Genomic DNA, 24,403 nt, shown 5'->3' with positions numbered 1-24,403 from the left:
TATTTCAGCATATCTGTAGTTGCAGTTAAAACCAAATACACTATTGCTTTCTTGCCATATATATATATATATATATATATATATATATATATATATATATATATATATATATATATATATTTTGTATTTTCATATTTTTTAAAATAATTTTTCATTTCGTGTACTTCATCAATTGTTTTACTGGCTCTAGTGTAGTTTAGTTTTCGTTTAATTTATTTCATGTTGTTTTGTGTTTATGTAGGAGTCACAGATCAGTAAGGTATTGTATGACCCATTTTTGCTGTGTGCTTTTTTTCTTTGACTTCCTTGGGCGTTGTGTTCACATGCATGTGGAAGCACTGACAGTTACAGATGTAAAATGAGTTTAGGTTGTTCAATGTTTTTTTTTTCTGATCGCAGTTTTTCATCGATCATCAATTCATATTTTAAATATTCTGAAGTTGTTAAGTGCAACTGTATAGTTGTAAGAGGACCCTCAACATGGGCATTACGTTTATTTTTCTACAGTATTTCCAAACAAAAAGACACCAATTTTTAATACTAATTAAATGCATAAACATCATACTTTAATCAAATAAATGCTATAGATGCTGCAGTAATATCTGGATTGATTTGACTGTTGAGTTGTAAGCTCCCATGTGCACATGAACACACTACAAGTAATGTCTCTATGCTGGTTCCTACCCTTCTACACTCCTCAATCTGTCCCAATAACATTGCGCTTGTTTTGGTTAGTGGTGGCTGAGTCACATTGGCTGTCTGTGTTTGGCTTATTTTTAGCCTTCTAATTGTGGCAGAATTTAGAAGAAAATCTGTTTCTCTGTTCTTTTTTGTTGTTTTTGTTATACAGCACATATATTCTGGCAAATATCCCATAGGTAATTCAGAGCGTTGACGTCATCTTCAAAGTACTTTAGTACTGGCTGTCAAAACAACTTTAGTTCATTGCCTTTTATTAGAGATGTGCTGATCTATCGGCCACCGATCGGTATCAGACGATTTTTATGCAAAAGTGTGTGAGTGCCATTGTCGATCAATACCTTTTTTAATGTCAATCACAGACACAGATTCCCTCTGGCTACTTATTTTTAGTTCCCCAGCTGACAAGCAGCTTGCGTCTGTGTGTCTTTATACACAATGTAAAAATAAACAATCACCATTACAGCAGATTAACTGCTTTTCTAATTATCTTAGTTATCATTATCAAGTATTATCACTCGAGAGCGAGGTTCAGATGTTACACACTAAGAGCAAGCTTACTTTGTTTTTTTTGTTAAGGCTTAAAAATTCAGGGAATAATCCCATGGACACAGGAGGACATCGAGGATAAAAAAAACAAAGGATCTAAATGAGTAGCAGATAGTAGTTTTTGTTTTTGTATAGTTATTGTGTAGTATTGACTTGGTTCTGCTCAAACAACTATGTTATTAAAGAGAAAGAACTAGTCTAAATATTGTGTTGATGTTATTAAACTGTCAGTAACAGTCACTATAAGTAAAGAGAATAATTCAATACATGTGATTGGTATTGGATTGTGATCGGATTATTTCACATTAATGATTTAATGGATCTAACATTTTGGTTGCTTCAAGATCAATATTATTTTTACAAAAAAATGGTTATCTCTATTGCCTTTTAATAATTTGGTGAGCCAATTCGAACCAGTCTCAGAGAAATTGATTGGTTTTTCAGCCACCCGGTTCATGCATGAAATATGATTTCAAAGCAGCTGGACTAATGATCAACCACAAATAATCTATTACTGTTGTGTGAATCAGTCTGATTTAATTGGAAATAGACCCATTATGTCCCCAAAGAGCCATCCAGCAGCATAGCTTTGAAGCCTTCGACTTTTACAAAGATGAAGAGAAAGTGTTGTTGTAAACATGTGCTCCTATTTAATTAAGTAATCAAAATATTTTCCTCATGTCTTCTCTGGGATAACTGGCTTGATTGTGGTGGCTTGAAACGAGACCTCCTGGAGTTTTTATGTACAGTACCTTAGTCGACATTAAATTGTTGGTACTTACATGCTGACGCTGGTTTCTTTTTCTGTGATTATAGGACCAGAGCAGAGTTAGAGCATGAAGCACTTATTGATGGTAACCTTGCAACAGAGGCTAACTTGATCATCCTTGATACATTGGAAATCGTTGTGCAGGTAAATATAATTAAAATATTTTTATTCCACACCTTTATTTGTGTAGAAATATTGGTATTGTTGTGCAGCACAGTTAGAGGTGTCACAATCAGATCTAGATAATGATCTGATATCAGCAAAAAAAATAAACAAGTATTGGATATTGGGTTGCATCTCAAACCCCCCATACAAGGTCTGATGAAAGCAGTCCTGCACCACGTTTACTTGTGCAAAGCTGGACAGTCAGTTAAAGGCTAAATGTCCTCCAATCTGCACATAAGGTTAGTGGTTTCTTGTTTTGTAGTGAAGTCGTTTACAAAAGGTAAACATGGTAGGCTATAGGCTATTAGGAGCTAGCAGCTACTTTACACAACAGCTAAGTACACTATAACACACAAGGTAGACATATGTGTTATAAGTGACCTTCAGTATTGTTTATATAATGTCAGTGTATAGTAAATATGAGTATAAAATTCTTATCAAATAATTATAATTGCATATTACTAACAAATACAAATTATCCACTTACAACTGTGTCTGGATCAGTAAATTTACTGCATAATTCGTTTAATTTTAATGATTTATTGTGATTAGTATTTGATACCAAAAAAATGAATTAACAGTCTATTTCAAAAGCATAGATAATGGGATTTGAGCCGAGGATGTTGCTGTGGCTTGTGCAGCTTTTTGAGACACTTGTAATTTAGGGCTATATAAATAAACTTTGATTGATTGATAATAAGTCATAAGAAATATTCCCTCTAAGGTGCGTTCCTGTACAATTGTGCACTGCTCACGTGTCCTCTTTTCACAGCAAATCTATGCCGCAAACAAAATGAATAAAATCCACTTAAACCTTGAAACAAAATAAAATAACTGCATTTGATTTTGCAATGCAACCGTGATTGACAGGTGGAAACAAGCGTCAACAACAGATAAAACAATGTCTGCACTCTTCAATTATTGCAACGTCTGTTGAGACGCTTTAAGGACACGCACCACTTTATTGAGGAAAACAGTTTGTCCACCCTAACCACACCAAAAACACTATCCAGCAAAACAGATAATTTTTTCCCAAAACCAACTCTCTGTCATATCAACAACAGCCGCTCGCTCTCTCCCTAACTTGTGCCAAGAGATGCTGTCATTATTCTCAGTCATACAGAAAGTCAGGCAACTCCAACAACACACAAATGCCAGGTCGTTACACTATGACGAGGCTCACATGCAGCCTGTGAATGTCCTTAACAGCGTGTTATGCGTGCGTGTCGCTGTTTTGCTGGTTAGCTTATAGATAACAGCGCAGCATAGTTAAGAGAGGTAAATACTTATAACTCTTTTTATGGTGAAACAAACAAGTACTGCATACTCACACTCCCCAATAAGATGTGTGCTTATTCTACCGTCATTTATTAAGAATGCAAATTTATGAAAATTAATGGCATACTGTCACTAGAATACAGAAATGCTAATAAAAACTAATGATATATTTTACAGACAGAAAGTTACAGGAATGTACACTTCATCCCATGTTTGTGCTTCAGCACAAATCTCATTATGTAACATGTGAATGTTTAAGCGGAACTAAATGTGATCTCTGAAAGGGGTACAACTTCTTTTCAAAGCAAGAATCCCACCCAGACATAAAATCCTAGTACATAGATTATGAAAAATGTTTATTTTTTTGAAAGTGGGCCAAATCATCTGTATTAGAAAATAATCTAATAAAAATGACTGCTGTCATTTGATTAGAGTAATGAGACATTTCACTTATTATGATGTCAGCTTTGGGACAAGTGTGCTGCTGGTGTGGCCAAAAGTGTGCACATTTGGTCCACTGACTGCTTAGGGAGTATGTGTGTTTGCTTGGACACTTGCAAAAATTAGGGGGAATATGTATATATTATTATAATATATTATTTTAAATTAAATTATGTTATGTATCTATTGATCATAACGTTAGTGTTTTCCATACCTTTTTTTTAATTGTCCTTTGAGTAATTTCACTTAATCAAGCTTTTTGTAACAGTCCACACTACAAAATTATAAAAAAATGCTGTTATCGTATTGGTTTAATGTCGTTATCGGCTCATACTTAAGGCTCCAATATCTGTATCTTATCTGAAGGGAAAAAGTCCTATCGGGACACAGGACACACCTAAGCACAGGGGAATATTGGTTAGCTTCAAAAACAGGAGATTCTTCGGTTAAATTCTGCTATGAATTTTTTGTGTCCTGAGTTTTTTTTTTTTAAACATTATGTATAATATGCATATATATCATTTCGACCACTGTAGTTATTTTTTTTGTTCAACAATAACGGTTCATGTGTCCATCTGCCCTCAGACGGTATCAGTGACAGAATCAAAGGAGAGTGTCCTTGGTGGGGTTCTAAAAGTGTTGCTTCACAGTATGGCTTGCAATCAGAGCGCCCTCTACCTGCAACACTGTTTTGCTACACAGAGAGCACTGGTGTCAAAGGTGGGCCATCTTCATTGCATTAGATGATGTATTTGTATATGTTTGTGGTGTGAACAATTTTTAACGACCTGCGTTTGGTCAATGTGGGTGTTTTTCTGTCCGTTTAGTTTCCTGAGCTGCTGTTTGAAGAGGAAACCGAGCAGTGTGCCGATCTCTGTTTGCGCCTGCTAAGGAGCTGTAGCAGCAGTATAAGTACCATCAGGGCTCATGCCAGCGCCTCCCTCTACCTCCTCATGAGGCAAAACTTTGAGATTGGGAATGTGAGTTCATTTTTTTTTTTACCTAGTCTTTGAAAATTGGCTGTATCTAACCTGGTTTTCTTATGGCGGTTTTTAGAATTTTGCAAGGGTGAAGATGCAGGTGACTATGTCGCTTTCTTCATTAGTGGGAACGTCCCAAAATTTTAACGAGGAGTTCCTGCGTCGCTCTCTGAAGACCATCCTTACTTATGCAGAGGAAGACCTTGAGCTTAGGGAAACGACTTTTCCCGATCAGGTATTAACTATGACATTACAACATAAGGTTGTACTTAAACTTTCGTTAACTTAAAGGGGAACTGCACTTTTTTTTAAATTGTGCTTATTGTTCACAATCATTATGTAAGACATGACGAAGGATGGATTTTTTTTTTAAAGCATTCAAAATATTAAACGTTAAAAAAAAGTCATCTTAGAGCGGAGCCAATAGTAGCTCTGCTATTCTCCCCATAAAATCCGATAAATAACAAAAAACGCCAGCAGTACTCAATTTACATTTCGTGATTTGAATGTTAACCAAGTATTTGTGATATTGTTATTATAAGCGCTAACACAAACTATTCATAGCGGCGACGTGATCACTTCTGTGTCCCTATGTTTACATCATTGGGTGGTCTGCTGCTTCCTCGTTTCCTTGCTCTGTGTAAGTTTCTTGTAGATCATAAATCATGCATCTCACCTGGAAAGTAGATGGCTGAGGATATAATCCGACAAGTTGGGATATTTTGACAGCCATTTAGGACCTGGAACTGGCGAGAATGACGTAAAAAGCGCTTGTTACTACCCCTGCCCCCCACGTCCCCGTTTCTTTGCTAGGATTATAGAACATTTTTCATTTCAATGGGAATATATGAACATTCTAGCAGTTGGCATCCTAATGACCGCAAGCATTGCACAGTTAGTAATATTTTGTTTTTTTTGGCTCCCATGAAGTCTGCAGTGAGCAGATATCAGTAAAGACGAAAAAAAAAGAAAATGTCTAGATGTGTTTTGAAATAAATGCGCCATGTATGCTTAAAATTATCAAAAAGGTAAATGTTATTTTAAATGTGTCTGTTACTACATTACATATATACTTTCATCATAAAACCTTAATGGAGGTGTTTGAATGTTTTTTTTAGGGGCTCTATTAGCATAATTGAACGGCTTTCATAGGTTTCATTGTCAACGGACTTTGATTGAATTGATTTAATATTTAGAATACATTAAAAAAATTAATCCGTCGTCATTAATTTTTCTAATGATTGTGAACGTTGAGCAAAAATGTCCCCCCAAAAATGCAGTTCACTTTTAAGTCTATTGTTAGATAAGATCTGTTTCCCGGCTAAAGGTGCAACAATATGACACCACGGTTATGGTGACCAAAATTATCAAATGTATCAAATGTGTTTGTTATTGTTAAATGTGCTTAAAAAGTAAATAGACACACTGTTAGGCAACACACCATTTTGCAGGTTTTGTTTCTTATGCTTCACTGATAGTCTTAGATTTTTTTTTAATATTGTTTTTTACTGTAGCTCTTTAAGATTTATTTAAATGAAAGATGTGTAGCAAATAAGATATATTATTTTGTTAGGCGTCCTAGTCTGTTCAGCGGTGCTTGAAAGCACCGTAAAAACACCTCGGCCTCATACTCTTCTGAGTATAGAACAATCACTCGAAGAGAGCACAGCTTGTAGGTTCAATGTGCACAATTGAATATCTTTGACATCAATGTATTTATATAAGTTTAGATTGGGGTATGACATTAACAAATCTTGTTTTCATCTTGGCATTTCAGCCAGCAAGTTGGCGCCAGTCAGTCCATGAGTTTAGCAAAGTGCAGTTATTGTTCACATTTTTTCAATACTTTTTATTTAACACACTATTACGAATTGTGAGGAATTTTACCACTGATATCAATTTTACATGACTAACTCCAGCCAAATATGTTTGAATATCTAACCTGCGGACATTTATCCATGAAAATATGGTGAAGCTGCTGATAGTGTGTTTGACAGAGAAGCAGCTGAAGGAGACACCGTAGAAATCCACTCTCCCAAGTTAAATGTGGTACACTACTTTCTAAAACTATTGTAGTTGTTGGTATTACATTCTATTGGATTGTTTTTATACAATATTTCTTACGTAAAAGTTAGTTTTCTTTTTAAAAGGCATGTTACATGTTAGAATTGTGCTGTATTGATTTTAATTAATTTCAATGGGCCATGCTGATTTGAGATGCAAATGTTTTAAGACCTCCGCCACATAACTAATTAAGCTCTGACGTTGAGGCACTACTGGAAATGGATTTAATTAAAGCTAAAGAAAACTGATGGTAGTGCTTTTTCTTTTCCGCTACAGTACACCGTACACTTTTGGAAATAACCTCAGTGTTTGAATGCCCATTTATCTAATTTATTAGGTGCAGGACCTTGTTTTCAACTTGCACATGATCCTTTCCGACACAGTCAAGATGAAGGAACACCAGGAAGACCCAGAGATGCTTATTGATCTCATGTACAGGTGAACAAAGCTTTATTCAATAGTGTAATATTTCCCCTATTATTATATTAGGGGAGCCCAATGCCCCAAAAAGTTGGGTTCATTGTATTTCAATCTTGTTTTTTTACATTGGGCGAGTGGTTGTGTGGGTTTAGCCGGCTCAAATTCCCTCAAGCCCCTTGACAGACAGACATACACACAAATTGGCCCGCGTGTGTGAATGTTGTCTATCTGTGTTGGCCCTGTAATTAGGTGGCGACTTGTTCAGGGTGTACTCCGCCTTCCGCCCGAGGGCAGCAAGCGGTAGAAAATGGACGGATGGAATGATATTGCGTGTGTCGGTTTGTCTGTGTATTTGCCAAATTTTTGGGGGCCTGGAAATATGTTTCAATTAAGTACTTTATCTTTTCTTATTAATAAGTAAATAAGTTAATTTTTTCAATTTTAACAGAAATAAATACATGTATTGCATGCAATTGCATGTATTTAAATTTTTTTTGTAATATTATCTAATGATGCAACAATTTTTATCATACATTTCAAACATTTTTTTTTTAAAAAGGAGACTTTTTTTATATCTGCTTGACTGATGATTTCAAAGCAAGTTATCCATCAAATAGTCACATGACAATAGATTTTACAGTAAATTCTGGCAACTGAGCTGTCAGTTTTTATCATTAAAAAACAGAGGTACCGTTTTTCCATTTACAGTAAATCACAAGAAAAACTTAGCTTTTTAATATTATAACACAATATTTTATGCAATTGATTATTATAGTTATTACGTACTGTACATCGAGAGGGACAATCAGTATAAAATGGATGTACTTTAAAAAATAATTTTACCGAACAATTTGTGATACTGTTTAATATATGCAGTAATATGCAGTTAAAAAAAAGAAAAAAAAATACTACATTTTACGGTAAAATTGTAGCAACTGAGCTACAATTTTTTTTTTTTCACTGTACGTAAAAAAAAAAAAAATCAAATGCATTAGCAATTGTATTATACTATCATGAGGCAAACCCAAATATTCCTATTATTCACTATTACAATTGGCCTCCTGAGGGCAGCCATAACTGTGATGTGGTCCCGTAATTCATCAGTATTTTAATGCATATCCGTCTGTAGAATTGCAAAGGGTTACCAGACGTCACCAGACCTGCGGCTCACATGGCTCCAGAACATGGCTGGAAAACACTCAGAGAGGAACAACCATGCTGAGGCCGCTCAGTGTTTAGTGCACAGTGCTGCCTTGGTAGCAGAATACCTGAGCATGTTGGAGGATCGCAAGTATCTGCCTGTCGGCTGTGTCACCTTCCAGGTCAGGACACCTTGAAATATTCCTACATGAGAAATTTCGGCCAGTGTGTGCCTATGTAATTCATTCTGTTGTGCATTTGTGTGTGTATGTAGTATATTTCCTCCAACGTGTTGGAGGAGTCGGCAGTGTCTGATGATGTGGTGTCACCAGATGAGGAAGGCATCTGTTCGGGGAAATACTTCACTGAACTCGGCCTAGTGGGACTCTTGGAACAAGCTGCTTCATCATTCTCTTTGGTGAGAATGATAAAAGATGAATGATTATACAATGTGTAATTTTTCTTTCCCTCATCGTAACTTGGCTTTTTGTGATATTTGTCCCTGTTAGGCTGGCATGTATGAGGCAGTAAATGAAGTGTATAAGGTACTGATCCCAGTCCATGAAGCCAACAGGGATGCAAAGAAGCTAGCCACTATTCATGGTAAACTTCAGGAAGCCTTCGGAAAAATTGTCCATCAGGTGAATATGTGTTCTACTGCGTTGTTTCCCAAACAAGTTTCGATGTTTTTAATGTAATTTTGAATTATGCAAGCCTTTTTTCAGAATTACATTTAGTATTTATATGTAACTATTAAGGGGCAAACTCAACACTTATTTTAAAATCCTCATTATAATCTATATTCACACAGTTGTGCATTCTCATGCTTGTAATATTTTCTTTTCACGCACTTTATTGACAAACTTGGAAGCAGGGGTGTCGTGATTTAATATGGATTTTGGATATCGGTCCAGTATCGGCCAAAAAACAAGTATTGGATTATGTAAGCTTTGCACCCAAATCTCAGGTAAAAGCTTTGATACAGTGTCACTGAACAGCCAGTTAACATCTAAATGTCCTCCAATACGAACATTAGGTTGGTCAAGTTGTTTACAGGTCATTTACAGAAGGCAAAAACACGGTAGGTAAAAGGTTACTAGGAGCTAGCAGCTACACAACAGCTTAGCACATAATAGCACACAAGCTCGACAGTCGCAATAAGTGTCCTTAATTGACCACTATTTCAGTCTAAAACACAACATTAGTCAATAAAAAACAAGTATCAGATTATTACAGTTGCATATTACTTATACATACGGAAGCGTTTTCGAAAGTGAAGTGAAGTGAATTATATTATATAGCGCTTTTTCTCTAGTGACTCAAAGCGCTTTACATAGTGAAACCCAATATTTAATTTTTTACATTTAAACCAGTGTGGGTGGCACTGGGAGCAGGTGGGTAAAGTGCCTTGTCCCAGGACATAACGGCAGTGACTAGGATGGCGGAAGCGGGGATCGAACCGGCAACCCTCAAGTTGCTGGCACAGCAGCTCTACCAACCAAGCTATACCACCCCAGTAAAAAAGTATCCAGTAAAAAACGTGTCCGCATCATTCAATTTATTGCATCACGAGCTTAGCGTAAATAATTATTGTGACCACTAGGTGTCACTAAAAACAATTACCACTCTAATTGAATTAAAAACGGCATAAGTCCATTTCAGACCATTTATAATAAATAGTTTAATATTTTTCATACCCGCCATTGTTCTTTCTTTGAATAATATCACTTGGTCAAACCTATCCTAACACTTCACACTGAAGAGAATAAGAAAAGTGTGTATGATTTGTGCAAGTATCAGATCAGATTATTAACAGTATTGGCCAATACTCAAGGCTCCAATATTGTTATCGTATGGAAAGTGAAAAAGTTGTACACCCATACTTGAAAGTATTTCTTGATAGAAATTAATGCAATACTTAAGATGTACTGTATTACGGGCTTGTTTTTGTTTTTTAACTTTGATCATTGGTGGTACTTACTTATCCCTTACATTCTGTATGACACCTGTTTCAGACAGACATTTTTGTGTCCGATTATTGTGGCCATTGTAAGACTTTTATTGCACATTTGTTTTATTAAACTGCACCAGTGCAAAAACCTTTATAATTATTGTTCAGTAGGAACTAGGGCTGGGCAATATGAACCAAAACTGATACCGGTTTGTACTCCGAATGGCGGTATATGGTATCTTAAAAAAACGTGCAAATTGCTCAAAGCTGCCTAAGTCTTTTATGGCTAGATAACCAGTGTTAAGAGTACTCAGGATGATTTTGCTGTAAGGTGTATTGTATTGTTAGTTTTTTCATAAAGTAATTAGTTAGCTGTTACTATGTCAAAGCAGTTTTCATTCATTTTGTTAATTAGCGTTAGGTTTATAGCCTCATACTTGTGCGTGTGGATAGATGGAGCTTGTCCTCGCTCAATGCGATGAAAGCCGCTGGCTGTTAAGTTTAAAACTACTTTTCAGCCACCCAGCAGTTCTGCAACAGTAATTTAGTCCGCGTGGCCTATGCAGACGCACTTTCAAGGTACGGCTGGGTGATATATTGATATAAACAATATATCGCGAGTTTGCCTCTCCGCGATATAAAAAATTACTATATCGTAATATTCGAGTACACGTTCTCACGCAGTTGATTTTACAGTAGCTGCTGGCATTACACTACAGGCTCTTCACACTCCTTGTCTCTCCTTCTCAAAGAGACGTAAAACAAGCCCAACTTCTTACATACGTCACATACTGTCGCGCGTGTAGCGTCATACGCTCTCGCCGAGCAGAGAGGTAGCAGCATGGCTAACGTTAGCTGAGGCAGGTGGTGCAAGCGGAGTGGTAGGAGTGACATTACAAGAAAGAGAAGGTGCTAAACTGATCAGAAATGGAGGAAGAACAACTAATCCCCCCAAAAAACAGCAGGGGGTCCATCATCTGGCGGTGATTAGGCTTCAAGCGGGAAGATATTTAGCAGACAACATCAATATGCAAAGTATGCACCACAAGTGTTGCTACAAAAAGTAGCAGCACTACTAATTCGTTCTTTCATTTAAAAAGTCACCCGCGAGAGAATGAAGAGTATTTAATAAATACAGTTTTGGTCAATTGACTTAGTTGTAATTTCCCTCTCTGCATGAAAGTTTAATGCAGTATGAACAAGAATGTTTTAATGTAGACACATAGAATCATCATACTGCTATGATTATATGCATCAAGTGTTCATTCAAGGCTAAGCCAAAATATCGAGATATTAATAAAAGCCAATATCGCCCAGCCCTATTTCAAGGTGTTGCTAAACATTTAACACACAAAGCGAGCAGCAAAGAGAAGCTGTCGCTAGCTGCGGTTCTAAGTTGCTTACAACATAAACAGATGAAATTTGTGATAAAGTCGTTCCAAGGAGAAATAAACAGGGTTCGTACGGGTGCTTAAAAACCTTGAAAATGCTTGGATTTTAATGTTGTGTTTTCAAGGTTTGAAAAATGCTTGAATTTTGGTTGAAGTGCTTGTAAATGCTTGGAAATGTTCATCTTATTTCTCGACAGCCTAACTCAATAGGCAAATTATAATATGGAAAAAAAAATGAAATAAGTTTCCTTAAAAATGAAAGCTACTCGCATGAGCTTGCATGCCAGAGTCGTATATATGGAGGACATTAAACAGCTCCATCATGCCGGGAGGTTGTCGTTTTAATGATGGAAATTATTAGTCCATTATTGGACTTGTTTGTACTCTGAGAGTCATGTAATGTTACCTTTTTCACAACTTAGAGCTGAGTTAATTTTAGTAGTTTTTATACAACTCTGTTGTATGCATTTCTTTCTCTGTTATTATCGTTGTGTACTTAACAAGTCTGGCTACCTCAGTGAAAGCAAACAAAGTAAACTTTTGTGTTTTTGTTAATTTCTTATCATAGCCACAGTTATAAGGCTAGATATGTTTGATGAAAGGTGACTGAGGTATGGTGAAACAAACAAAATATTTTCCTTTATTAACCTTATATTAATGACAAACAGTTTTGTTGATAAATGAGTGAAATTGAAATTTTGAGGGTGCGTGTATTAATATTACATTATGCCGTTTACAAGCACAAATACGATGTGAATCAATCCGTGCTGTTCAATGTCATTTGCTGTGAGTAAGAAAAAGAACAAGAAATTTGAAGGAAGAAAAAAAACGCAAATGGAGACACGTTTGCAAACACCAATGACATTGAAATAGCTACAGAAACACTGCTTCATTTTCAATGCCCCATTCAGTTAATAATAACTGCTGGTTCGATGTTAGGCTAAGATTTTAGCAGATTTTCCGTATTTTTCCTACAGACAGACAGCATTTAGTGACCTCAAACAACACGGCTATGGATTTATTCACACTGGTTTTTCGCCTTTTGAGGAATACTGGGAAATTGATCTTGAAATTCCTTAAAAAGGGCTTAAATTTGGCCATGGAAAAGGTGTACAAACCCTGAATATACATTCTCGAGCAAATTGGTGTATATTGGTTATTACTGTGTAAAGCTGTAGTCATCACCAATAGCCAAATGCAATCCCTGACCAAAGCATAGCATTACTCAGGAGTCGGGGGCACCATATTAATTAGATTTTTTTTTTTTTGCAGTTTGTCATTGTGTGTCAGAGAAGCCTCTGATATATCAAATATACCCTTTTCTTAAATATACTGGTGTTAACTATAATACCAGCAAGCCCTAGTAGGAACCAAAGTGTGCATGATTAGGAGTTTTGGCATGGTAGCAAAGTCCTCCTTTTGTTGCTGTAACACTGAATATGAGACAGGGGTTGTAAGTGTGCTGTTGTTCACATGTGCTGTGTTCTGTTTATCACACAGAGTACTGGCTGGGAGGTAGGTGCTTAAAGTGTTCCTGCTTGGCCCTGCTCGTCTTGTTGACCTATTTTTTTTTCACATTATAATTTGTAATCACTCATTTCATTTTCCAGCGGCAAGCTATCTGATACTCGCTTTGCTTTTTGACACGCGTCTAGTCCATTAACAACTGCAGGCAACGTCAACTTGTCTGCCGTCATCAGGGACACTTGCTGCACCGGCAGCGACATCCTTGTTCTTCCTCCCCTCTCACCTTCTTCCCTCATGTAGTGCGGGAGGCACTTTCGTTCCAACCGCTAACAGGCTGTGTGCATGGGAGCCACACTGTCTGACACACAAAAAAAAAGTATCTGTGAATGCATCACCTGCGCATTCCGCACTTTCTTTGTCAGAACACACCTGTTTGCTGAAACTTTCGCCGTCATACTTTTCATTACTCCCGCGGCTCCATTTCAGCTTCTCTGGGTTAAGCACAGCTCACAATTGGATGGTTAAGCTTGAGAGCATCAAGATGATTTGTCTAAAACTCACAACACTTCATTTTGTATTTTTTTTATTTTAACCATATTATTTCAACTAAATCGACCCGTTTATTATATTTTTCATTCATTTACTACATTTTTAGTTAACAGTATTAACAATCTGTGGTTGCTGCATGGACAAAGCACTCATTACAGTGCATGGTGTGTTTCTTTGAGATTGTGGAGCTTTATTTTCTCACTTTTTGACTTGTTCTTTGTTGTCTACCTTTGCATGGTATAGAATTCTCCACAATCAGTTCTGAAGTTCTATTTTTTTGTTGGTGTTATTCCAACGTATTCAGTGTTTAGTTGTGTTATGTTTACATTTATAGAGGAAGTTAACCTCATTAAAATGTGTTCTTTTTCTCCTTTTTTTTTAATTCTCCTGGTTGCCGAACCCTCCTTCCCACTTAACTTAATTGTTTCTTATGGTAAGTTTCTTTGTTTTTGGGGCTTCTCACATTTCTGCTCTAATTTCATTCATTTTATTTAACTTGTGAATACATTTTTGATTTATCATTATTTCCTATTTGTAGCATACACTTACAACACACACTGACACAATACTTGTGAGCTGGTTGTAGGCATTAGGATTACGACATCTGCGTTAATTACCTGTTTTTATTCAGCAGCACTCTTATGAGGATTGATGATGACCTTTGAAGACATGCTCTAAATTTGATTAAATGTGTTGCTGGCTGGTAAATTTGTGGAGTCAAACAGACTATTCTTGCGGCTTTATTTTTTTGTACTTTTCTCACTTTGGTACTGAACAAATTCTAAAATATCCAACATCGATACGTCAGATCAGGGGTGTCCAACTAGTTTACATTTAGGGCCAGATCCCAGTTATGGTTGTCAATGAAGGCCTGCTTCTAACTGTGAATATAAATGTTTCAATTGCCCCACTTATTATATTTTACTGATGATAACTTGCTTTGAAATCATAAGTCAAGGTGACAAGCAGATATTTAGGTTATGGGTGTCTCAATTTGATATTGCTCCGATGTCAGCAAAAAAAAAAAAAGAACCTGATAATATCCGCTTGCAAGTTATAATAAAAAAGCTCCGGTACGAGCAGTCCAGTAGCGTGTTTACTTGTGCAAAGCTGAACATGAGTTTATCTTTATGAATTATGGTGCCAAAAGATCAAATTTATATAGATAAAAATACATACATAAGGTTATTAATAAATGGGTTGTTGTTTTTCATACCTACTATTGTTCACTGTTTGACTAATTTCACTTGATTAAACCTTTTCTGACATTCTACACTACAAAATGATTAAAAGTATGTACTATGATTTGTGCTGATATCGTATCAGAATAATATTGGCTATATATATATATACGTATTATTTCCATAAACAAAAAATGATGTGACAGGCCAGATTTGGCCCCAAACCCTTGAGTTTGACGCCTGTGCTTTATATGAAAGATCTAAAAAGTACATATTCTTGTTTATTACTGTACCAATTTTAATTGGATTTATTTCATTATTTCCTCTGCTTTTTCTGAATCAAAACAGTAATGCTGTTTTGTACACTTTTTTCCTTGTCTGCAGGACGGAAAGCGGATGTTTGGAACGTACTTTAGGGTTGGTTTTTACGGCTCCAAATTAGGCGACTTAGATGAGCAGGAGTTTGTGTACAAAGAACCAGCCATCACCAAGTTGGCGGAAATCTCTCACAGGCTGGAGGTGAGTATGACGAAATAGGAAATAGGACGGAACAGCATCATATTGAAAGGTGTTTTTTCCCCCAAATATTTTAACCCTCTTCATCAAGCTAAATAAGGCAAATAAATATGTTTGGAATTTGAACCACCATGAGGTAGACATGCTAACCGCTACTCTGCCATGCTGCCTTCATCTATTATTTAGAGAGAAATGTGTCTTTTTATGCAACTAAACAAAAAAAAGATTTGCAAAAAAAATACATAATTAAAATTATATATATTTTCACTCAACAAAAGTAGGACTGTCAATTTTAACTTGATAATAACACGTTTACTATAAGTCCCTTAATTTTTTTTTAACGCGCAATGAACGTTTTTGACCCTTGGCCCGTTCCGTATATTACTGCTGAGCCACAGGCTCGAAAATAGCTAGCATCAGTAAGATGGAATACAACAAACTCAGCAGAAACAAAGACAGTAGAGAGGAAGTCTAAAGTCACTTTTATCAGAGACTTTCTTCCAAACAAGTCAAACATATATTTTCTCATACCAAACACACACGGTCAGTTTGCGGCTTCACATCGCTAAGGTATTTTTTTATATAACCTGTTCTGATTGATAGTCCGCAATTGCAGAATGTTTAACCGACTGATTATGACACTTTGTTAATAAGTAGGAAGAAAAGGTTAAAACATTGTTGTGCAGGGATGTGAATGCCATTAACTTGTACAACATGTAAAGTACAAAATATCCCCTAACATCTTTGACAATCAAAGCATGATCGTAACAATCCACATTTTGCGTTATTAGTGCCTTAAAGTTCTATCTAAACATGGGAGTGTAGCTCCTCGCCTCAAAATGCAAGTGCTCCTAAAGCAGGAATACAAATTCTGTATTCCTACAAAATAGAAAATCTGGCAAGACACCAACGCACTGCAGGTATTTTTTTGTATTCTCTTTAAGAACGTTTTGATATCGTTTTTGGGTGGAGCTGCATAATGTTTAAAAATATTTTATTAAAGCATATTAATTGTCCAGTCATGGTATCAAAAACCTAAAAAATTATCTTTGTTGGGTACACGTATTAATGACAAAAAATGATATCTTTCTGCGATTATTGCGATTAATTTTGAGTCAACAATGAACAAAATTTAATTAAACGTGAGTAATTATTTTAATTGTTTGACAGCCCTATAAAAAGTTTACAAATCAAATTTTTTGGGGGGTTATGACTCAAATTCCATCTTGTGGATGGGGCCGACACTGAACAATGTTAGAAGCCTTTTTAATTGGTCAGCCTCAAATGATGTGACTATATGGGTGTGACTGCTGACAACTTTAGCCCTCAACAGACTGGAGGGGCAATACTGATCAATATAAATGCTTCTGATAAATTTTTCAGTGAAGCCCATGCTCACGACTTTGAAATTTAACTCCAAAAAAAGGATTTGTATCCTAAAAATCTTTGCAACCAATTTGTAATCAAAACGATTAGTTTGAAAATAAATGTTTGCAACCAAAAAAAAAATAGATTTCTCAAAACAATCTGTAATATAAAAAAAGGTTTGCAGACAAAGAACAATTTGTTAACAAAAAAATTGTTGTAATCCCCCAATAAAAGGTTTGGTAATGGGGGCGTGGTCTGTAAGGCATTATTGTAACATTTGCATAACCGTCAATGATGCATATATTTTCCTTAAAAAGCTAAAAAAAAAATATATATACATATATATTAGAAACACATCTGCTATTAGTATTAACATATTTTTTCTTATATTGTATTGTTTATCTTTTTTTTAATTGCTGTTTTATTTTAAAATGTAACACAGATTGCACTATATTCTGCCCTCCATGAATGTTAAAATGTAGTTTGCCAAATATGTAAACAGTCAATGAAGTGACTGTAAAACTAAGCAAACAAAGGAAAGTGCATTAAAATACACATGAATTGCACATGTACAGTGGGGCAAAAAAGTATTTAGTCAGCCACCGGTTGTGCAAGTTCTCCCACTTAAAATGATGACAGAGGTCTGTAATTTTCATCATAGGTACACTTCAACTGTGAGAGACAGAATGTGAAAAAAAATCCAGGAATTCACATTGTAGGAATTTTTAATAATTTATTTGTAAATTATGGTGGAAAATAAGTATTTGGTAAACCATTCAAAGCTCTCACTGATGGAAGGAGGTTTTGGCTCAAAATCTCACGATACACGGCCCCATTCATTCTTTCCTTAACACGGATCAATCGTCCTGTCCCCTTAGCAGAAAAACAGCCCCAAAGCATGATGTTTCCACCCCCATGCTTCACAGTAGGTACGGTGTTCTTGGGATGCAACTCAGTATTCTTCTTCCTCCAAACACGATGAGTTGAGTTTATACCAAAATGGATACATGGATGATACAGCAGGGGATTGGGAGAATGTCATGTGATCAGATGAAACCAAAATAGAACTTTTTGGTATAAACTCAACTCGTCGTGTTTGGAGGAAGAAGAATACTGAGTTGCATCCCAAGAACAACATACCTACTGTGAAGCATGGGGGTGGAAACATCATGCTTTGGGGCTGTTTTTCTGCTAAGGGGACAGGACGATTGATCCGTGTTAAGGAAAGAATGAATGGGGCCATGTATCGTAAGATTTTGAGCCAAAACTTCCTTCCATCAGTGAAAGCTTTGAATGGTTGACCAAATACTTATTTTCCACCATAATTTACAAATAAATTCTTTGAAATTCCTACAATGTGAATTCCTGGATTTTTTTTTCACATTCTGTCTCTCACAGTTGAAGTGTACCTATGATGAAAATTACAGACCTCAGTCATTATTTTAAGTGGGAGAACTTGCACAATCGGTGGCTGACTAAATACTTATTTGCCCCACTGTATATAGGAATCACTTTAAATTAATAACAATTAAGTTCATACCTCCAGACAATTTTGAGTCTCCAATTAAACTAACATACGTCTTTTTGGAATATTGGAGGAAGCCCGAGTACCCGCAGAAAACCCACACACACACACACACACACACACACGCGCCGGGAGATCATGCAAACTCCACACACAGATGGAGGTTTGGAGACACACAGGGTGTAAAGTTAAACAATACTGTCGGTAGCAGTGTCAAAATGATGGTGGTTTTCACCGGCTGGAACGAGAAATTAATTAACTTGAAATACCTTTTTCTTTAAACTTTCTCTCCTTACTTTTTTCGAGTGCCAATCCCGTTTCAGGGTCGATCAGGTGCGCGACCTGCTCTACCCTTTATGCTGACAGGCAATTTAGATGCATGTTTTTCAAACATTTTTATGATATTTGAGATTTTTGTTCAAATTAATTATGGCCAATAGTATGAAAATAATGGACTTTATAGTATATATCCATTCATACAATATGTTACCTACATTTGTTTTTAAGTAAAAAAAATAATTTTTAAGGTATGGTGACTTTTGTCTTGCCGCGGCAGAGCGCCACAATCAACTGCATGTAGGGGAAACCTTATTTCTAACCAAAAAAACCCTGATGTGGTCAAAATAATTTGTCACCAAAATAAATAAAAAAAATGTGTCATCAAAATAAAAAAGTATTTGTCACCAAAATTTAATAAAAAACGGGATGCCTAGTGGAAGAGGGTTTAGTGCGTCTGCCTCACAATACGAAGGTCCTGAGTTCAATCCCAAGCTCGGGATCTTTCTGTGTGGAGTTTGCATGTTCTCCCCGTGACTGCGTGGGTTCCCTCCGGGTACTCCGGCTTCCTCCCACCTCCAAAGACATGCACCTGGGGATAGGTTGATTGGCAACACTAAATGGGCCCTAGTGTGTGAATGTGAGTGTGAATGTTGTCTGTCTATCTGTGTTGGCCCTGCGATGAGTTGGTGACTTGTCCAGGGTGCACCCCACCTTCTGCCCGATTGTTGCTGAGATAGGTTTCAGCCTCCCCCGCGACCTCGAAGGGAATAAGCGGTAGAAAATGCATGAATGGAATGTGTAAAAAACGATTGGTGACAAAAAAAAAAAACGATTTGGGACCAAAAAAATTAAGATTATTTTAAATCCATTATTTTTGTTTTCAAATCTTTTTTTGTTTGAAAATCCACGATTTTTTAATGATTGCATTAGAAGGCACATTTTATTTGAAGTGGTTCCATTCAATGTTGCTTTGCGCTTCTTAACAGGGTTTCTATGGGGATCAGTATGGTGAAGATCAGGTGGAAGTCATCAAGGACTCCAACCCAGTCGACAAGTGCAAGCTTGACCCAAATAAGGTCGGGACAAGACCGCCTTTCATCCGACCAGAAAAGCGACCATGAACATACATTATTAAGTCCTCTTTCCCCTTCCAGGCCTTCATTCAGATCACGTACGTGGAGCCGTACTTTGACACCTACGAGATGAAGGACCGCATCACGTACTTTGACAAGAACTACAACCTGCGTCGTTTTGTCTACTGCACGCCCTTCACGCTGGATGGCCGAGCACATGGCGACCTGCATGAGCAGTTCAAGCGCAAGACCATCCTGACCACGTCTCATGCCTTCCCTTACATCAAGACACGCATCAACATCATCCACAAGGAGGAGGTGAATGAGCCCAATAGAAAATGGCGCTTCACTGTGTGTCCGTCAGTTTTTAGGACTCTTTATGTCCCTCTCCAGATTATTTCTACGCCCATCGAGGTGGCCATCGAGGACATGCAGAAGAAGACGCAGGAGCTTGCGTTCGCCACACACCAGGATCCTTCTGATGCCAAGATGTTGCAGATGGTCCTGCAGGGCTCAGTGGGCACTACTGTCAACCAGGTGAACATTGGAACGTTAGTCCCGACATGCTCAGAAGACAACAACATTCCCAGTGCATTTGAAATGTTGTGTTCAGGGGCCGTTGGAGGTTGCCCAGGTGTTCCTGTCTGAAATCCCTAGCGACCCCAAACTGTACAGACACCACAATAAGCTACGACTCTGCTTTAAGGACTTCACTAAGAGGTAGGCAACATTCCCCAAAAAAATCTCTAGTACATTGGAACACCCTAGATCAGGGGTCACCAACCTTTTTGAAACCAAGAGCTACTTCTTGGGTACTGATTAATGCGAAGGGCTACCAGTTTGATACACACTTTAGTAAATTGCCAGAAATAGACAATTTGCTCAATTTACCTTTTAAAAAAAAATATATATATATATATAAATGGGTATTTCTGTCTATCATTCCGTCGTACATATTTTTTCCTTTTACGGAAGGTTTTTTGTAGAGAATAAATGATGAAAAAGAACACTTAATTGAACGGTTTAAAAAAGGAGAAAACAGGAAAAAAATGAAAATTAAATTTTTAAACATAGTTTATCTTCAATTTCGACTTTTTAAAATTCAAAATTCAACCCAAAAAAATGAATAGAAAAACTAGCTAATTCGAATCTTTTTGAAAAAAATTAAAAAAGAATTTATGGAACATCATGAGTAATTTTTCCTGATTAAGATTCATTTTAGAATTTTGATGACATTTTTTAAATAGGTTAAAATCCAATCTGCACTCTGTTATAATATATAACAAATTGGACCAAGCTTTATTTCTAACAAATACAAATCATTATTTCTTCTAGATTTTCCAGAACAAAAATTTTAAAATAAATTTAAAAGACTTTGAAATAAGATTTAAATTTGATTCTACAGATTTTCTAGATTTGCCAGAATATTTTTTTTTGAATTTTAATCATATTAATCATGAAGAAATATTTCACAAATATTCTTCGTTGAAAAAACAGAAGCTAAAATGAAGAATTAAATTAAAATGTATTTATTATTCTTTACTATAATAATTAAAAAAATACTTGAATATTGATTTAAATTGTCAGGAAAGAATAGGAAGGAATTTAAAAGGTAAAAGGATATATCTGTTTAAAAATCCCAAAATAATTTTTAAGGTTGTATTTTTTCTCTAAAAATTGTCTTTCTGAAAGTTATAAGAAGCAAAGTAAAGAAATAAATGAATTTATTTAAACAAGTAAAGACCAAGTCTTTAAAATATTTTCTTGGATGTTCAAATTCTATTTGAGTTTTGTCTCAGAATTAAAAATGTCGAGCAAATCGAGACCAACTTGCCAGTTAATAAAGAATAAAAAAAAAATAGAGGCAGCTCACTGGTAAGTGCTGCTATTTAAGCTATTTTTAGAACAGGCCAGCGGGCTACTCATCTGGTCCTTACGGGCTACCTGGTGCCCGTGGGCACCGCGTTGGTGACCCCTGCTATAGATCATTTCTTACCTTTTTTAAGCAGAACATCCATATCCTGCATTAGGCTTTTGGAATTCAGAGTGCATGAAATAGTCCAATGGAATACATTGGACTATTTCATGGACTATTGGGACTTCTACAACCTTACATTAGCACGTCAAATAAGTTTAGAATGTATCCAGATATTTATTCAACCCTTGATAATAGGGGTGTACCGATCCAATATTTACTTTCAATATCAGCAAATTATCTGATGCAGGTCTGAGCAAGCAGTCCTGCAGCCTATTTACTTCTGCAACGCTGGACCGTTAACCTTGATTGAACATTACCGCAGTTTAAAAGTGATATTTATCTCTATAAAAAAGTATCAAATATTTATAGTTCCATATCATTTACAGATATAGTGTCCAGTAACAAATATGTCAGCATCATTTGATCTTACTGCATCTTCAGCTTTTTTTAAATAAAATATAGTGGCCACTAGTTGTCGCTAAAAAAAGAATACCACTCCACTTTTTGTTAAAAATGCATAACTGCATTCCAGTAGGTTAGTATTTTTTATACCTACCTAAGTTTGTGTGATACATTCTGATATCGTATTAGATCAATATTGACAATTACTCAATTTACACACCAATTACACATTGTGTGTATATATACATATATATAATATAGTGTTTATATATGTATGTATATATAATACATATAATATAGTGAATATGTGCATATATATATACATACACAGTATAAATATATATTTATATATATATATTAATACATATATTTATATATATACTGCGTGTATTTATATATACTTTGTGTTTGTGTTTATATGACAAATAAATACAAATAAATATTCTAATTTAAATACACAGTATAAAAATATCTAAATATTGTTGATTAAATATAACAAATTATTAAACTAAATATAATAAATTATTAAACAAAAAACTGTATGATAATACACCGTTTCATAAAAATTTTTTTTTTTTAGTACGGCCCAAGTTTAACAATGCTGACTTTGTACCCCAACATATTTCCTTAGGTGTGAAGATGCCTTGCGTAAGAACAAGAGCCTGATAGGTCCTGACCAGAAGGAATACCAGAGGGAGCTGGAGAGGAATTATCACCGCCTGAAGGAGGCGCTGCAGCCCCTCATCAACAGAAAGATCCCTCAGCTTTATAAACCAGTGCTGCAGGTCAACTCACACAGGTAGGTTTCCTTTTTGTTTGATAGCGACTCTCAAAGCGGCTTGAAAACATAAAGATGTATTACAAATACTTATCAAATATTTTGAGTATATGTACTTATATTGATGATGCAATCAGTGTTGCCCGATGGCATTGTTAGGATGGAATACTGTTACTTAAACTCTTTGATGGTACTCAGTAGACAAAAATGGCAGACCAGAAAGTCAACATCAGACTTAATGCAGGATGTATTCTTTGTAACAGGCAGGTTTTGAAATATTGTAAATGACAGATTGTACAAATATGATAATCTAGCAACATTTGATGCAAACCTCGCTTTTTGTCACCTAAACAGCAGGCAAACGTTACTGCCCCCTACAGCCCATTTCCTGAATCAATCAATGTTTACTTATATAGCCCTAAATCACTAGTGTCTCAAAGGGCTGCACAAACCAAGGGCAAGGAAAATCTCACAATACCCCTGTCCAAACAATTGTATTCTTGTTGGTATTTTGACATTTTCACATAAAAAATTTTTCCTACGTTTTCTTTCTTCCCAGAGATTCGTTTAGCAGACTAAGTCTTCGCAAAGTTGACATTTGAAGAAGAGACTACACAGAGCAACACCAGAAGATGCAATATTAATTTATTCTCCAGTGTAAATAGCCGAAGGGTTCACTAGAGTTAGTTGGAGAGTTGCAAGTTGGTACGTCATTCCAGTGTCTTATCCTGTTTACACACCATCCAGTGGATTTGAAAGAGGACACCTTGACCACTTTTTAACATAGAAGCACGAGACTGCGCCTGCTGCAAGCCACCAAACAAACCACTGCTACCTGGAATGTTGACATACCGTTATTGGTTTTAAGTGCCAAAAAAATACTTTGTACACCAAATACTGACACATTTCTGCAACATAAACTTTTTAAATGTTAAGGTGTCTTTTTAATTCACGTATGTGTCAAAAAAAATTATCTGTATTTAATGTGTGCACTTTTTTTTTTTTTCTGTTGTAGCAGTGCATTTTACAACTTGAAAGTTAATATTACCTGGGAGGAATGGCAGTGGAAAAATCAAAACATGCACAAAAAAAAAATATTTATCTTATTGCTTTACCAGTTTTTGTTAAAGAAATGTTTTAAAGTTAGGTACTAAAATGTATAATTTTATGTAGGTCTGTTTTAATTTTAAATATTTTGCAAAATAAATATTTTAATGTTCAGTTGGCTCATGCTGTGTTTTGTACAAACATTAGACCACAGGATGGAACATTAAGGTAAGATCAATACTTTATTGCAGTGGGCCAAGTTTGTTTTTATGCTTTTCATCAATTGTGGCTGAAAACCCCACTTTACAGCCAAATAAAGTTGTAGCATACATAATAGCCCAATCAAAGTCAACAAGAGTCCGTGTTTCCAGGGTGCCACTGAATGCATCACAC

General features: G+C 35.9%; 1 protein-coding gene across 15 annotated transcripts in view; it reads left to right on the top strand.

Moving 5' to 3' along the window:
- The window catches only part of dock7 (dedicator of cytokinesis 7), a 91,462-nt gene extending 67,278 nt beyond the window's left edge, over nt 1-24,184 (top strand). For 7 of the 15 annotated variants that reach the window (XM_061883670.1, XM_061883683.1, XM_061883682.1 and 4 more), the window contains 17 exons: nt 242-259; nt 2,065-2,161; nt 4,487-4,621; nt 4,729-4,881; nt 4,958-5,116; nt 7,283-7,383; nt 8,495-8,687; nt 8,780-8,923; nt 9,015-9,146; nt 13,348-13,362; nt 15,438-15,563; nt 19,719-19,808; nt 19,887-20,123; nt 20,199-20,342; nt 20,419-20,525; nt 22,817-22,984; nt 23,523-24,184. In XM_061883670.1, coding sequence (XP_061739654.1) covers nt 242-259; nt 2,065-2,161; nt 4,487-4,621; nt 4,729-4,881; nt 4,958-5,116; nt 7,283-7,383; nt 8,495-8,687; nt 8,780-8,923; nt 9,015-9,146; nt 13,348-13,362; nt 15,438-15,563; nt 19,719-19,808; nt 19,887-20,123; nt 20,199-20,342; nt 20,419-20,525; nt 22,817-22,984; nt 23,523-23,565 — 2,062 coding nt within the window. In that variant the 3' untranslated portion in view covers nt 23,566-24,184. Of the gene's footprint in view, nt 1-241; nt 260-2,064; nt 2,162-4,486; nt 4,622-4,728; nt 4,882-4,957; nt 5,117-7,282; nt 7,384-8,494; nt 8,688-8,779; nt 8,924-9,014; nt 9,147-13,347; nt 13,363-15,428; nt 15,564-19,718; nt 19,809-19,886; nt 20,124-20,198; nt 20,343-20,418; nt 20,526-22,816; nt 22,985-23,522 lie in introns of all 15 variants that reach the window. The other 8 variants (XM_061883673.1, XM_061883684.1, XM_061883679.1 and 5 more) reach the window with 3 other exon arrangements.
- The last annotated feature ends 219 nt before the right edge of the window (nt 24,185-24,403 follow it).

This window comes from Nerophis ophidion, linkage group LG22 (assembly GCF_033978795.1).
Source record: "Nerophis ophidion isolate RoL-2023_Sa linkage group LG22, RoL_Noph_v1.0, whole genome shotgun sequence".
Taxonomy (NCBI): Eukaryota; Metazoa; Chordata; class Actinopteri; order Syngnathiformes; family Syngnathidae; genus Nerophis; species Nerophis ophidion.
This window is presented reverse-complemented; position numbering and strand designations above follow the sequence as displayed.